Source organism: Branchiostoma floridae, chromosome 1 (assembly GCF_000003815.2).
Source record: "Branchiostoma floridae strain S238N-H82 chromosome 1, Bfl_VNyyK, whole genome shotgun sequence".
NCBI lineage: Eukaryota > Metazoa > Chordata > Leptocardii > Amphioxiformes > Branchiostomatidae > Branchiostoma > Branchiostoma floridae.
Window position 1 is genome coordinate 12,151,021 of NC_049979.1, and position 16,561 is coordinate 12,167,581.

A 16,561-nucleotide genomic window follows, 5' to 3' on the forward strand; every position below is an offset into this window, starting at 1 on the left:
GATAGATGGTTACTATAGATGGGATTCTATCATGTTTGTGTCAACACCACCAACAGGTACCAAAATCAGCCAGGTGATCCTTATGTGGAGGTGGCCACTTCTAGCATTTTACAGGTTTGACTATATTTTGAGCCCTGTGATGGTATGAAGGGAACACTGCCAGATGACAGCTTATCATGGTGTTGTTACTGGCCACGAGTTCCAGGCAAAATTCCCAGGCGTTCAGAGGAACACATGAACCTCACAGGAAGCCGAAATATGGCTACTAACAGTCATTAGCAGAACGTGATGGCCAACATCCCCACCAGACTTGATGCACATTTTCTGCAGAGAGGAGGGAGGGGGGTGGGGGGGGGGGGGGCTAAAGTGGAAAGCGAAGAGATCAAGGAGATTCCAGAGGCATGCTATTCTGCTTTCTTTCATCATTGACTGAGAGCTACTGCATTTTGAGAAGCAGTTTTCCACTAGAAACACACCATAAATGTTCCATATGGTCACTTTTCTCGGAGGTTTTGTGGCAAGGTTGACATTCGAAGAAACAATAAATTGGAGGCCCAAGACACACTTGAAGGTTTCTGCTGAAAAAGAAATATAATCAAATATAATCGTCCCCATGAAGGGAAGGATGTTGTACTAGGAAAACCACTGATGGGGACCAGACTGGGGAGGGCTGGATGGGTCACAGGTGGGTGTCTACTAAGGGTTCATTGACCTCCCTGCTGTTGGTGGTTACATACACTGATAAATTCATTCATTTTAATGGAATGTTATTTCCCAGTAGAGGGGATGATCCCACTTCCAGGGATTATGAAGATTGCAGAAAAAAATATCAACATCTTGCAACTCTATTCTCTAATAACGTTCAAGCTAAATATTATGAACCAACTATTTCAGGAGGCAGAAATAAAGCATGTTGAGTCCAGGCTTCAGTAAAGAACCACTTACCCAGAAGTTCCAAGTTGAAGCCCTCGTTGCTGACAGCCTGGCCTGCCCTGTTCTCCGCCCGGCAGGAGTAAACCCCATTGTCGTCCGGGCTGATGTTGTCGATGGTCAGTCGCCCGTCTCTGGCCGCAGTGAAGCGGGGATCGACGCCGGTGTCCATCTCCTCTCCGTTGCGGAACCAGGCGTAGGTCGGAGTGGGGCTGCCGGCGATGCGACAGCGCAGCGTGATGGGGATGCCGGCCTGCAAGAGGTTCTCGGCACTCGGGTTCTCCAGCCGCACTCTGCCTGTGTCATCCAACCCTGAAGGGAACAACGCAAACAGAGATTCAGCAAGGAACTGTTATACAACAAGCAGTCAACCTTACTCTCAAAGCAGAGGTTCTGCTCCTGCTGTTTGCTTTTCTTCATGTGTTTTTAGGCGCTTCTGTCAGGCTATTCTTTTTTGTCCCATTTTTTCAATGTCCACCAGCCATCTGGCCAGAGCCAAACTTCTACTTGGAGAGTAGGCCAAGACTTCCTTTTTTCTGGCAACTCTTGGCTGCATCAATTCTGTCATTGTTTATTTAATCTTTTAAGTTGAGCTTTTTAGAACTGAAAAATTGGCATGAAATAAAGTCTGAGCGAAGTTCCGGAGCTCTGTACACATACACACTTTCAGACAATGGATCTAGGTAGTCTGGTGCAATTTTCCTCCCAGTTATTTGTTTTAATGTTTACATTTTCTAACTTAAATATTTCTGAGAACCTAGAACTAAATTGATGTGGTCCTATCATTCATGTTCGTTGAGAACACCTGAGGGCCCTTCAACCTGAGGCGCGATCTACACACAGTTTTTCCCGATATCGGCGAGCCTACTAACTCTCGCCGACAGCTTTTTTTCAGCGTCTAGATGCAACTACTATATCGCCATTACTATATCGGGAAAATTTCTCCCGAATGGTCCGGACCATTCGTAAGCCATCTAACGATACCTTACCGATACCTTAGCAGGGGTCCCCGACATGTTCCGTGCGCGTGTAGATGCTCCGCGAATTCGCGAAGCTCATTAGCATATAACTACAGTTAACGCGGACTCATTAGCATATGACGCGGGAACAGAACAGCGGCATATTAGCACGGGAGAGCAAGATGGCAGAGGGAAAAGCTGGGCGCTCCCGTTGCACATGGAGCCATGCAGAAACCGCCTTTCTTATAAGTGTATGGTCGGAGGAGGAGATCCCAAAAGGACGCGGGATTCCTTGGTACACCCCGGTGTACAGGCTCTCCACCCTCCGCCACAATCAGGGCAGCGAGAAAGAACGCTGCGTTCACTCTAGCCGGCCGCTGTCGTCTCTCCCTGTATCTCAATCGCCTTCTGCACCCTACCCTTGCATGGCGTCTCATGTTTAAGATCACGCGCATGAGATACAGAAAGAACATTACCTGATTGATAACGAGTGGAAAAGCTACCGGCATTCCCGCCATTTTGAAATCCGCGGGATGTGTCACCAGAGGTCAAAAGAGGTCACGAATGTTCCGCGCCACGGGTGTTCCACGCTACGAGCGGATATCCCGCGCTACCATTTGCAAAATGTGTTTAGATGCGCCCCGATATCGGCCCCGCCGATATCGGCGGATGCGGCTATATCGGGAAAAAATGTGTCTAGATCGGGCCTTAGCTTCATCTGGAACCTGGAGCCTACCTGTGCGCTGACCCTGACTGACCCTGTACATGGGAGACCAGGCCTTAACAATAGCCACCAGGTTATTACTGACACATGCATGTTTGTTAGGAAGCACAAGTACAAGATTCCTGGGATGCGTATGGCACCAGGATCCCTCGCAGAAACAACCATTGTAAGCACACAACAATGGACAAGCATTGCCGTACTGGGCTCAGTTTTGTTCCCACTCTACAGTCTGCTTTGAGCACCCGGCCCCTTTCCTCTGCCCTGGTGCAGAAAATCCCCACAAAACTACAGGAAACACTTACTATGGTGTAACACAGATTTTTGTTTAAACCCTAAATGATGTATACCATCTTACCAGTTTACCGTAGGAGAAGCAGCATTTAAATATGGGAAATAAATATAGATATTAAATGACAAATAACCAAAATATCTTATACAGTCTGCTGAGATTCTACCCTTGTAGTCAAATCTATTTACAAGCACTGGCTTTGATATCATGTAAGATTTTCCTTTAAAGTCTTTTATAAACCTGAGTGATGACAATTCCTCTAAGGCTATCAGGTTTACTTCTGAGCAGCAAGCACCCCCCTCCCCACTACACTTAAGAACTCAAATTCCTAAGGCTACAGACATGCAAATGAGTGAAAAGGCCAACACTGCCAAACAAGGTAGCTAACCCCCTCCCACTGCATTCTATGTATAAGCATACCACATAGAATACATGTGCAATATTTCTGCATCCTAAGGACATGCTATTCGTGGGGATATTTCTTTCAAAGGGACCAGTACAGTTGAGGTGTAGGTAGACGCTTATCTCCAGGCAGATCCTACAGTGTCATAAGATAGTATCAAAAGCTGGCAAAGGAGTGTAGCCGGCCTAGGAGTAGGAGTATTCATTTGGTGGGCAATCATAAGTTATGACACCGTAGGATCTGCTTGGAGATAAGGTAGACACCAGAAGTACTTGCACGGCTTCAGTTTTACCTGCTCTAACCTGCAGCATATGCAGGTGGTATTTCAATCCCTACATCATCATGACACCTCTACAGGACCAAAGCATCCACTTCCCTCCAGTGGTCAGTTGCATCTGTTACAACTCAGAAACCTGTAGGGGCTCGCATACTGTAAATCCATTTATCTGTGGTGCTTTTATTTTGTGGTACAGTGTTCAAAGTTTGCAGTTTAGAAACACTTCAGCAATATTACAGTACAGTGACATTACAAAACACATATTTTTGCTGTGTAATGATTTTGTGGTAAGAGGTCACCAGGACCCCCCCACCCCCCCAAAAAACTATAGCAAATGTTGACAGTACAGGATTTAGGAGGTTCAAACATGCTTCTCTCCTCTCCACAGTGACCCTCCCCCCTACGGCACTGCTGTCTCTCATGTGCACCAGCTTCACTACTCAAACTGGTATCAAAGCCTGCCGACTAACCCCTGCCAGGCACTTGCTCTTTTACATTACATTACCCAGTTGGGCGCATATCTGTTAGGATCCCAACGACCATATGAAATCCACTGGGCCATACCCAAGCAAGAAGGCTTATCATGGGTAGATGTGGCAGCCAGGAGGGTTACCTGGCTAAAATCATCATACTTCAGCAGAACATTCAAAACACTGTGTCAGAAATGCCAAAATCTGAATGAAACAACCAAAACAACACATTTCTTTTTTTACTTAAGAAAGAGGATAATGCTCGATTAGAATCTGTACCTTGGTATACAAAGTTTCAAGATATGAACATGGTAGCCAAGTAGCCTGTTATAAGATTTTTACTTTGATTTAAATATCTGAAATCAAAGAAAACACCTTGGCATGGCTGTTCATCTCTGTGGAAAGCCAAGCCTGTAAGACATTACTACCACTGTGTTTGTCCGGAAAGCTCTGCCACAATCACATATGGAACTTCATTGGAAGAGGGAACTCTGTACTACGATCATCAACACCAGTAACCATCATACCCTAACCACCATAAACAAACCCAATGTTCTGTGCTTGCCCAACTATCCCAATTGTGAATGGGTCTATTTCAAGTGTTTAGTACTCTCTCAACTAAATGCAGGTCAATTTAATACAGGAGGGCTTCTAGTTGGGCGAAGAAAATAAACAATCAAACCTATTCATGAACATACGCTTGGATAAACTAGCCAAGATACTAGGTCCCGGCCAAATCTAAAAAAATATCTATTCTTTATCGTATTGTGTACTGGTATATTTTTTACATCAGGCCGTTGTCTAGTATCTAGGCTAGTAGATAAACAGGTTCTCTGCCAATCAAAATGGCTTGCCTAAGCCCCATGGAGAAAGCCATGCAGACCCGATCAGGAGGCCACACAGGAACCAAAGTACCACCCTGACTCTTAAATTCAATTAACAAGTTATTTACCTCCCAGCACAACCTTTTCCAGGGAAACCAAGGCCGTCCTAGAGGAATGTACTTAATCATGTAAAGGGCAGTCTTGCTTCTATGTTCTAGGAGATGTCCACCAAAAGGTGCACATTTTTGCAATTATAAAATCAGACAGAAAGTAACAGTAGGGCAGGAAGCAAGTCTCATTGTAGGAGAGTACCAAACAGGGCTTGTCGTAAAACAAAGTGACTTTGAAGCAGGTGTTTCAAAATCATTACAACAACAGACACCATTTTTTTCCGGACAAACGTGACTGGAAGAAACATTACATTCAGTAGATATAGGGCTCATTTATGTGGCAATCAGAGTCAGTGACAAAATAAACATTCTGACAGTGAACCAAGGTGAGAAATCAAAATAATTATATGGGGTAATATGGAACAGGAGCTTGCATAGCTTTGATTAACAATGTAGTCATGCATCTTAATGACGTAATACCGAATACCGCTATAATTTGCCCCTTTGATTAAACTATAGCCATAATCCTACAAAATTCCCCGACAAATTCTGTAAGTCAATTTATCTTTGCAGGCACTTAATTTCAAGATAGGAGCCAAGGAGAAAGTAGATTTTCACACTGTTTTAACTTATCGGTTGAAAACAATTTGTAGTGTGTAGTAATAATATATTGTAAACGTATTTTTGCAAGGTCATGAATTTGTGGTAGAGAAGTCACTGCAAAAGTTAACAAACACAAACATTTCAAGATGTTAAGAATACTTTGTGGTGTGATTTAATTGATACTGGTGGAAACAATAGATGCAATGGAAAGACAGCCACGTGGCTTCACTGTAACATACACATTGCTTCAATCAGCTTACTAGTCTCAGACTGAGGAAGTTAGCCAATGAAGGTCAAGGGTGCCGGGATGCAAGCAGGGCGTGTATATCTTACTAATACAGGACAGATTTGAGTGAAGAGTCTTCGCATACTTATCATGTCGACTGGTGAATGTGCAACGGAAATGCCCTCCCAACCGCCCTTGTCGTTGTTTGCCTGGCACTTGTGAGGAATTCCTGAGCGAGGCGGGCTCTCACTGGCCGTGAGGATGTCCGTCATGCCCGCAGACTTGCATACTTCCAGCAGACCGTGCTGTTCCACACTTTTTATAGATCTTTGTCAGGATGTGATACCAAAAAAAGCCAGTATAGAGCGTCATGCAAATGTATTTTCTTGGTTGTTGGAAATTTTACAGTAAAATTTCAGCAAGAAGACAGCATGAAAACAAGGTGCCACAAGAATAATTTGTACTGGATTCCAGCTGGATTCTGGAGTCACACATGACTCCTCCCTGGGATTCCTCTGCTATTCAGGGATCTAACGGCTTTCAGAAGGGCTTTGGTTGTGAGGAAAAATGCATTCGCCATTCTGACTTGACTGGGTTCAAATCTGGTAATCATTGAACATTATAGGTTCACCTCTGCACATTTTCACACATGGCACTTGTCCTCGAAGTTGACTGGACCCTCAGAAAAGTATAAGGGATCTGGTTTAAAAGCTGCAGGGAAGGAAGGAAACTGAGTCTGGAACCACCTTATTTCCAAAGTGAAGGAAATGACACAGAGTTAACTTTAAACTCAAAAACCTCCAGGCAAAGAGTTAAAAACCAACTGTGTTCCTAGAAAATCATCTGCTTTTGAATGACGGCCTCCAATGATTTCACAATTCTGCACTAAAGCTTCAAGAACCAGTATAAACATTTCTATCAAAAAATTATGGCAATTTTCATGGATAAAACCATCCTATAACAGGAAATATTATCTGTCCTATCCTTTCTAACATCAGTCTCCCAAATTTGTCTAAATGGACCCAGTGTCAGGGAGTCAACTTCAGACATCAGAGTGTGACATCACCCATGACTGGTGTGGTCAAAGTTCAGCCTCTTCAGACAGCCAGGAAAACAAACCTTTGCTCCCCCCCCATCAGGACAGGTGTACTCAGGTGTCCACACATCTACCCAACATTGCAGGGATCTCCCTATCAGGACTGTCTCCTTTCTCACTGTCCTCATCATTGTTTGCGAGCCCATCTGTCACATTAACTGATTAAGTTTACGAAAATACATTTTCATCAATTTCATGTCACAAAGTCAAGAAATTTGGGACACAGTGAAATGTTTGCCTTATGTAACAAGCAAATTGGGTGCTGCAAACAGAATGCAACACTGCCATACCCCCCATGATACTGCAATCCCAGCAACATCAAACTGTTTTTCCTCTGAATACTTTTTCTTGTCCCCAAAGAATCAAAGTTTAGGCAAGATGTAAAGCTTATCTCCCAGTCTACCTCCCATGGCAGCCATTTCCCCCTCCTAGACCATTCTGTGCCGCTTTGGTGGTTTTACCACCAGCAATATCATAATATAAATTTCTAGGGATATCCCAGACTTCATACCACTTAGCTGTTACATGCCGTTCAAACTCTCATCCACTTCTGAAGCACAGTGACATTGTTGTATCCCCCTCCCTTTCTGACACAAACACAATAGCATGCCCGGCCAGCATGCTAGGTTACCTATCTATCCTGCACCATTGAACTCTTGACTGCCATGCCGTCCGACTAAGTAAGCATTTTTAGCTGGGAACGGTTCCTCATGCTGGAATGTTGTGTTCTTGCCGCAAATCTGGCCTTTGTGGTGTTTCAAAGAATCGCCAAATGTGACAGGGTATTTACTCTAGCCAGGAGACCGACCCAACCTCCTGACCTCCGAAAAGTTGGCAAGGCCCACCAGAAGAGAACCATGTGTAACACTTCTTCAGTCCTGTAACTCTTTTCTCCACATTACTCCACAGCAACTGGCAAAATAGACTGAAATATTGAAACCCTACATTCTGCTGCAATACCATGGAAAGCATCCAGGGGGGCAAAAATCTAATCAACCTAGATTGCAAACTGTACTCAATATTTGGCCAGTTTCTTGCAAGCAACTCTGTAATCCACTGCAGTGGATTGTTCATTCGTTGACAAAGACTGGAGTCAATCAGTTGAAAATTTGGGTAAGTTTCTCTTTCTGTGTTGGAAATTACAGTTCAAATTTTTCCAGAATGAGCTCTACTCTTTTAAGTTATCCTATGATAACGACTACTGAATCTCAGCAGGACCAGAGACGAGAAAACTCATCAAGACTCAGTGTGTCGAAGTATTTTGGTTGGCTTCTGCGATATTTCACTTGGCGTAGAAAGGGTCAGGAAGGTCTACAACTTCACATCAACACTACTACCCTTTCGTAAACGTCTCTTGGTGATTTTGAACTTGAAGGCTTCACATGCTAAGGGTTTCAAGAGGAAATGCATAAAAATATCAGCTTTCCACTTCAGAATTGTTGACATAAGCCTTGACAGTGAGTCCTTTAACAAAACTATGTAATGTCTCTATCAGTGACCTTTCAACCCTACTGGTATGTGTAACTCACATGCTAACAGATTCCAAGCTGGAAGGATTATTTAAAAACATAAATCTTGTGGTTGACACATGAATGAAGAAAGTGGCCAAGGAAAGCAACTTCAGATATGCTATGTATCATTATAAAGATTTGGACATGAGGTGCACTTTAAGACAAAGACAGCTCCTAATCGCAGTTTCTGTTCAGACTATGACTTAAATAAATCTGGCTAGATCCAGATTTGGGCTTCTGCGACCAAAGCAAAACAACGCACATTAGCTGGGCATCCTCCTAACGCCCGGTCCCCAACGGCACTACCTTATGGGGCCCTGCTGTCCCAGGGCCTACCTACGGGTATTATGATTGTCGCCACAAACAAGCTGTCAACCAATCAGAGAACAGGCCTTCCTTGGGCTTCATTTTGTCGGAAGCTGTCTCGCAAAGGCCGCTGGGAAGCTATCAGCCAATCATGTTACGTATTACCATGACTTTGTTTGCTCACCATGCCAACGCCCGATCCCCAACGGCTGACTGCCCATATAAGGGCAAGCTCATTAATATGTAATAAGTAGGGCGGGTAATACCGCCGGCAAAAGGGAAGGAAAGCAGAGTACAGTCAGGAATAAATGACTGACGGTACTCTGCTGTAGGAGAATGTAGCTGGGGAACCATATGAGCAACTATTTGAGCAATAATAAACTAACTAGGAAATAACATAACATAAACATGATATAAACCAGTTGTCACTATTAGACAGACTACCAAAACTTTGGCTGGTACAGTGAACTCGACTGGGCCTAGGAAAATTAACGGCGTGTTTCTGATTTAAGTCCTGAAAAAAATCAGGGTCCGTGGGTAGGGATTCTTCTACGCCCCAAAAACAATAGGGTCAGCAGTTTTTTCTAGTTTTGCTAGGCCATGTGAACATGTTAAACTTAAAAATCTTTAGATTTTCCTGCAGACTGAGACTACTTACATCTGATGTTGAAAGACGCAGGGTCACTACTCTTGGTGAAGCCGGAGGTGATGTTGGAGGCCACACAGCGAAACTCTCCCTGGTCCTCATCTTTGTCCACAGGGTCAAACTGGAGGTTACTACCCACCATGCCCCTGGAACAGAACATAAATTGCATCTAATCAAAGGCCATAGTTTCAATTCAATACACACACTATTCCATGGTAACAGAAAAGTACTTTTTTGGTATCCTGTCTGTCAGCAGTTGATGTCAATCAAAAACGATCAAGAACAATAATTGTTGTACTCAGCTGAATTTAAGTGAAAATTGTTAATCTGCAATAAAGCAATGGTAACATCATGGCTGGATATTTTATCAGTTCTGTGACCTACATACTATACAAAAACCTGGAATGTACAGTACAAAATGATGATGTCAAATCAATCAATTCACTTAAACTCTAACACATTCCTATCACTAGTCGACAACAATACAATTCAACGTTGTCCCTTTTGCTCGATAACAAGCCAAATACATTTTTTTGTCCCTGTACAAAGGAAGACTTGTCATTCAATGGTCTATAATTTCATGAAGACAGCAAAGGGTCCAATTGACCATATGCTGCATATCTTATTATTTTGTCTCCAAATGGCCTTCATGGTTGCCATGGTAACTGAACAATGGCTGCCTGGCAGGCAGTTGAGCTGGAGGTCGCCATTTGTTTGTGTTTGCCTGAACGACAGGTGAGGGATTGACCCTGGACTCATGACCAAGGTCACTGCCAGGAAAAACACATGCTATATCCTGTCTGCCTCCAAATCCCCAAGCAGATGTAGAATCCAGCTTATCTTACACATTTTTGCTGCATATTTGTCTTTCTACTAGTGGTTTGCATCTTCTTTTGTGTGTTTTAGCACCAGAAAAAGCAAGCACTACAAAGTACCTCAACAACATGCGCCAAATAATCCAGACCCTGTACATGCTTGAAGATTACTGTCTACCATCTCAGACTATCGTCTATGTATCTAGCATATGTGTGACTAATGGGAATGTTCATCATTAATAGGGTTTACTAGTATCCCATCAGGCACAGTTGGTGGGCAGGAATGTATATGAGAACGTCTATATTTGGTAAGCATAACAGATGTTGGATGTCCAGATTTATGACTCATAATGGAAGCAATCAAGCCTACAGACGTTCAAAACAAATACAATACAATATACAGAATTGTTACTACAGCCAAATAAAAAAACTGATTTTATGAGTGAAAAGTTTATCAAAGACTATTGAAAAGCATAAATCTGTTTATTTTTGCCAGCACCAAATTTTGTAGGGGGTGAAAGGAGAATTTTGTAGTTGACACAATTATGCAAAAAAGCAGTATTACATTGGAAAACCAAATAGCAGTTACTCTAGCAACTCGACATGATTCGGGTAATGAAATGATTTGGACCATTTCAAAAAACATATCCAGTTTCTTGACTTGAATAACTGCTATTTGGTGTATCTTATTACCTGGATGTCTGACTTTGTAATGGCTTACTTGCTGTGTCATGAATTCACAATGGAGAGTTCACTGCTTGTATAAAACAACTACAAACATTTCAAGATGTACATAAGTAAAATGTCCTAAACAACTGAACCCCTACCTCCGTGTTGTGTTCACCAGTCGCTGCCCGTCCAGCTCCCAGTGGAACTGCAGCCCGACGGGGTCCACCACCCCGCACGACATCTGGGCGCGCCGGCCGTCCAACACATCCTGGCCGATGGGCACCGGGTCAAACACGAAACTGTCCGGATCTCGGCACTGGCACTTCACAACCAAGCCTGAAAAGTAATTGTTGCAAGAAATAAGCAATGGAGATGGAAACATGACCACAGATCACTATCTTATTTCATAGTCAAAAGCAACAATTAAGATACTACGCTGAACAGGTCACACTATAGATAGTTAAAATCATTAAGACAAATGTACAGCCACATACATAAGTTTGGTACAAAAAAAAAGTATGGTCAGGTGATATGGCTTGAGCTTCTACTACAAAGTAATGCTGCCATTTCTGATTCTCTCTTTTCTTCTTATACATACGACAGCATTTGAAACAAAATCCTAACGTCAACGGGGTGATTTCTCAAATCTACAGTATCAGACATTTTTAATTCGGATTACATGCTTGAGTTCTGCCCAACCTGCAGGGCAGACAAGACCTTTGTTGTTTTCCAAGATGTTATTTCCAAGCGAGTAAAGTTATCTAAGCAATGTAGACAGTCTAGGGAAAACCAACACCAGCTAATTGCTGTGATCTGATCCACTACTCGCAGGCCATAAAGTTAAAAGCAATGGGACTGTTTGGACAGGGTGTCATTAGAATATCTGAGGGATAAAATTTGCGACCTGAATTGTTTCATGTCGCAGGCATACTATGTCAAAGGCAAACAAATTTATGGCACCAAAAATACAATCATCTCCTTTATAGGAAAGGCAAATTGACCATTTACTCATTTTTGTCTAACTACATGTAACCTTCATTTACATTTATACACCAGGATAGTACTACTATCTCCTAAAACAGAGTTTGAGAGATCTCAACTCAAGTACAATATCCCCCACTGACCCCCAGGTATACCAACTGTAACCCAGTTGACATATACAGGACTGCAATATAACAATGGGTGACATTGTCTTGAAGATCTGTTAAGACATTCTCTTCTCTTGGTGGTAGATACATTACATAGATATAGAGGTACACAGAAAAGTTATGTGTATGACAGGATAATTTGCTGAATTTTGTATATTCTGCCTCACCAGTGAGTGATCAAGCAAAGAGAGAGCTCATGTCACAACAGTCTATTCCACTTCCTTTCAAGCACATGGCTTCACTTGAAGAAAGTCATGTTATAGACAGCAGATGTAAGACTTCAAGCTACCAACAAAAACTTTGTCCACTACAAACACACACACAAAAAAAAGTCATGAAAACTGCAATTTGGTTACTTTGCATAGCTGCTATTATTAACATAAATCTTCTTCTGTCTTTTGAACAGAAAATATTCTGCACCTAACTCCTAAACAAGTCGGTGAAAAGGCCCCTCATTCACAACCTGGGATTAATTTATTACCTGCTAATTGTTAATTTTGGCCCCTATTTGCAGAGCCTGTCCCCATGGGGCTTCTACTGTAAATACACGTAATTATGTCTGCACAGGTAATTGGTCCGTCCATTCAAGGTAAGCTCATGTATACCACAACATTCTGTCTCGCGTCTGGCGTGGAGTTTTTGTACCTTGGGGTTGTCAGGTTGGATTGAGTGGAGGACTTCCAAATAAGTCTGCACTGATCATCTGATGTATCTACCAGGGACAGCAGTAACATATCAGGACCAGACACTGTGTCCAATCCCATGTTTACAGAATAAACATTTTCCCTAAAGCTCCAACTGGGAGGAAAAATATACTTCCATAGCACAAAATCTGTTAACTTTCCCATCCCAGGAGCTGAAAAAAAAAACTTATACTTTTACCATCTGCCTTTTTTGTTGTCTACAAAAGAATGTTCGAAGAAAAAAACATACTGCTATTTATTTGAAATTTACAAAATACAAACTGGGTTCTTTTGCTTCCCTGCAGTTGAAGTATAAATACATGTACTATAATGCTTGAGACGAGGAAATAATGATTTTCCAGTAGATGATACTGCAATGTGGCTTCACTACTGTAGCTTGTAGCTAAGAATACCATGTCATCATTGTTGATAAGTGCATTGGGTTCTTTGCAATGGTACTATATCAATTTTCTTTACTTTCTTCCAAGTCTTCTTAAGATATGTTTTACTTTACTTTCTCTATTCTAAAATTTCCAGACATTTATTTATATCAAAATAACAATAGCTACATTTGTTCTCTCCTCTCCAATAATTAACATGATAGTCCCTGACACAAATTACACAAATTAGTCAACAAAAACAAAGGAAACATCTCCTATAGCAAATCAGTTCACATCAATCACAATCCAACATCCACAGACACACAAGGTTGGTAGTGAAGTTAAACTCGTATCCAGGTGGGGAGAATACTCAGTCACAGGTACACAAACAACTGACAGACACATAAGCAGTGGGTGGTTTACTTATGTAAACTAGTATGTGTGTATTACACAAATCAAACTGACCTCTTCTGTTTGGATTGAGTATTGGACAGAAATGCCATCAGTTTTTGAAGTTAGAGCGAAGCTGATTTGTCATATCTACCTCCGAAGTCATGCTAAATACAAACATGGAAGGCCTATGAAAATTTGATGAAGTTATAACTAACCAAATAGAAGTGTTACAAAAGACTACATATTGAAACAATGGGGTCTCATTGTCTACAAATCCTGTGTAAGACTTGTAAAACACTAAACCTTGGAATTAATCTCAGCCACCATTAGTTCTCTTGTGGTGGTTCAATGCAATTTGCACATAATGATATCCATCTGTCAAAATAAAGTATCCAACTAAAAACTTAAACTGTTTTTATGTAAATTGTATGGATAGCTCTAGAAATTTGGAAATTTGTTGTTAAACTTGTCTAGAGCAGAGTCCAGAGTCTAGACCTGCCCTGTTACTGTGGAGTTTATCTGGTGTGCTGACCTCAACCTTGTCCAATGTTTAGCAACAGCCAGACAACCCCAAAACGCGGGTTGTCCGACAACTTACGTATACAAACTCTAGCAGGATAAATCTCTCACACCAGACGTGTTGTTAGCTTTGCGTGATAGGAATGGAAAGCAGGGTACAACAAAGTTTGTGTATCTTAATTTTGAACGCATATTTTTGGCTGCATGTAACGTTAAGATGATGTATTTTTAGTCTCAACCAAGGGTAACTCGAAATCTACTAAAACAGATGGAGCCAAAACATAAGGTAATACACATTTTCTAGCTAGCGTGATGTAAAATTTGGTACTTTTCACTGATGTCGTCTTACCAAGCATTTACTTTACGACAAATCAGGCTAAGCCTGGTGCCCCCCTCCCAACAAACACACACACACTTCAAGAACCAAGACCAGAACAGTCTTAGTTTCCGTTGTTCTTTTGGTATCGGCGGCTGCCATATCGAGACCAAATCTAACCCCAGCGCGTGCTAAAGCGAGGATGTTGGCTTCCACTACACATTTAGAGAACCGAACAAGTCCACTATCGATCCGTATAGACTTCCCGAAGAAGTTTCCGGCTGCCGATTAGCCGGTTCCTGGCCAGGCGCTGTAGCAACAGATGATCGGCTGCCTCCATGCTGCCACTGAGATTTCAGACTTCAACTCAAGTTCTTTCGGGTCGCTTACCCACCATTGTAAGGAATTTTGCACTTACCCAAGAGCACCAGCACCAAGAGAAGGGTTCTTCTTTCGCAACAATTCCGTCCGATTGTCGATAAAACCATGTTCAAGCCTATATTTTGTGCCTGTCTTTCATGGAATTTCTGATGAGAAACCGAAGTCGCGCTCCCCTGGTGGCCCTGGTGCACCCTCTTTGATCTGGACGGAGGGTTCACTACATAATTATCAACAATATACATCCGCAGCATCAACACAAAACCTCACAGTTCATACTATACTATCATTGTAGAGAACAACCGTTGAAACTTTTAGGTTGAGGATATCATTAAGTTAAACTTAAAGTTATTGTATATGAAAAGTTCGTTGACATTAAATCATTAAAGCGAGGGTAAAATAGAAAGTAGTTCCTGAATGGACAAAATGTAAGGATACACTTCAGACGGGCCAGGGTAAACATGGCCACGCCCAGATCCTTCAATAGACCAATCAGCATCCGTAACGACCTATCAATCATCGACAGCGGGAAGTTCCTGTTCAAGCAAGAGGCTTTCTTTCTTCAAGCAAGAATGAAAGCTTCTTGGTTCGAGTGATTCATCGAAACTAATGAAGTGAAATGATGATATTTCTTATCGTAATGCTCTGGGTATTTTCTGAACACAGAAATGATTTTTTTTCACAATACTCACTGTTCTCGCACCTTGTAATTGCCTTGTACTAAACATTTAACACATCAACTCAAGAAAAAGTCAAGACTCTAGTCTTCCATCCTTGTCATTTGCTGCTCGAGCTCCTATTTCCAACCGCGTTGGCTGTAATCAAGGAGCTCCTTGCTGTAATGCGCTAGTAACTTTTGTTTTTACCGAAGGTTTCATATGCAAAAACTATTTGTTTGATTAATGTTTTGATATGATGGATGTCGAACAACGCCTTCGTTTTCAAGAGAAAGTTTGATACAGAATAACTCCAATTCACCCTCAGAAGCTTTATGATATTGAAGCAAATTGTGATGTTTGCTTCAATCATCTTGAATTGGAGTTATTCTGTAACATTAGTTTCTCTTGTTTCGTTCATACCAAGGAGCTTTAATGAACTATGTGATGGAAGCTCCCTGGTTATACTGTTACTAACAAGTAACATCATACAGCACTGAGTAATAAGACAGCGTCTTATGATATTATAATATGATATAATAATAGGTGTATTTGCAGCCAGGAGATACACAGTCTGTTGAGTAATGAGGCTGATTTAAGCAAAATCAGTCAAGCTGCGGAAAGACTTTCTTTTAATATCTACTCAAGGCTCTACTCAAGCTACTTGGGTACTACTCTCCAAGTGGAGGTTCTGTTCTGGTTGTTGTTGTTTTTTTGGCGTGTTTTATGCCAAAAAAAAAAAGAGCTGAACCTCTGCTTGGAGAGTAAAATTTTCTCGTAGTATACGCTGGGTAAACCATTTCGCTTGCTATTATTAAACCATGGCGTTAGCAGGTGAAAAACTTCGTAAGTTTAATACTACGAATGATTGTATCCAGGCAAACAATACCCTGCCTACACAATCAATGGCATGGTCCACAAAGATTATCTTCTTCCTGAAAAGGTAGCGTCCATTGATGAAGAAAAGTGGTAATTTGCTGTCCCCAAGATGATTAGAGGACTATTCAATGTTTCCATACTGTGTATTGGAGTAAAAACCTGTCTGCAGCGACCCAAGAAACGCCACCTATCTTCCATGATGAATACTGTACTTTGGTGTTGGTAGCCACAAATTTTGAAAACCTCTCTTTTCGCAAAACCAAAAACCACAAAACTGTGTCAAACTTGTAACGTTAACATTTCATCTGTCAAAGAATAACCTCTATATCGACTGGTATAATTGCTTTATTT

General features: G+C 41.8%; 1 protein-coding gene across 1 annotated transcript in view; it reads right to left on the bottom strand.

The window, feature by feature from the left end:
* The window catches only part of LOC118426888 (inactive tyrosine-protein kinase 7-like), a gene marked incomplete in the record, with an annotated part of 30,224 nt that extends 15,325 nt beyond the window's left edge, over positions 1 to 14,899 (bottom strand). Inside the window, 4 exon segments of the mRNA XM_035836480.1 lie at positions 946 to 1,242; positions 9,387 to 9,520; positions 11,017 to 11,194; positions 14,716 to 14,899. Of these exon segments, the coding sequence (XP_035692373.1) occupies positions 946 to 1,242; positions 9,387 to 9,520; positions 11,017 to 11,194; positions 14,716 to 14,785 (679 nt within the window).
* Between the last annotated feature and the right edge of the window lie 1,662 nt (positions 14,900 to 16,561).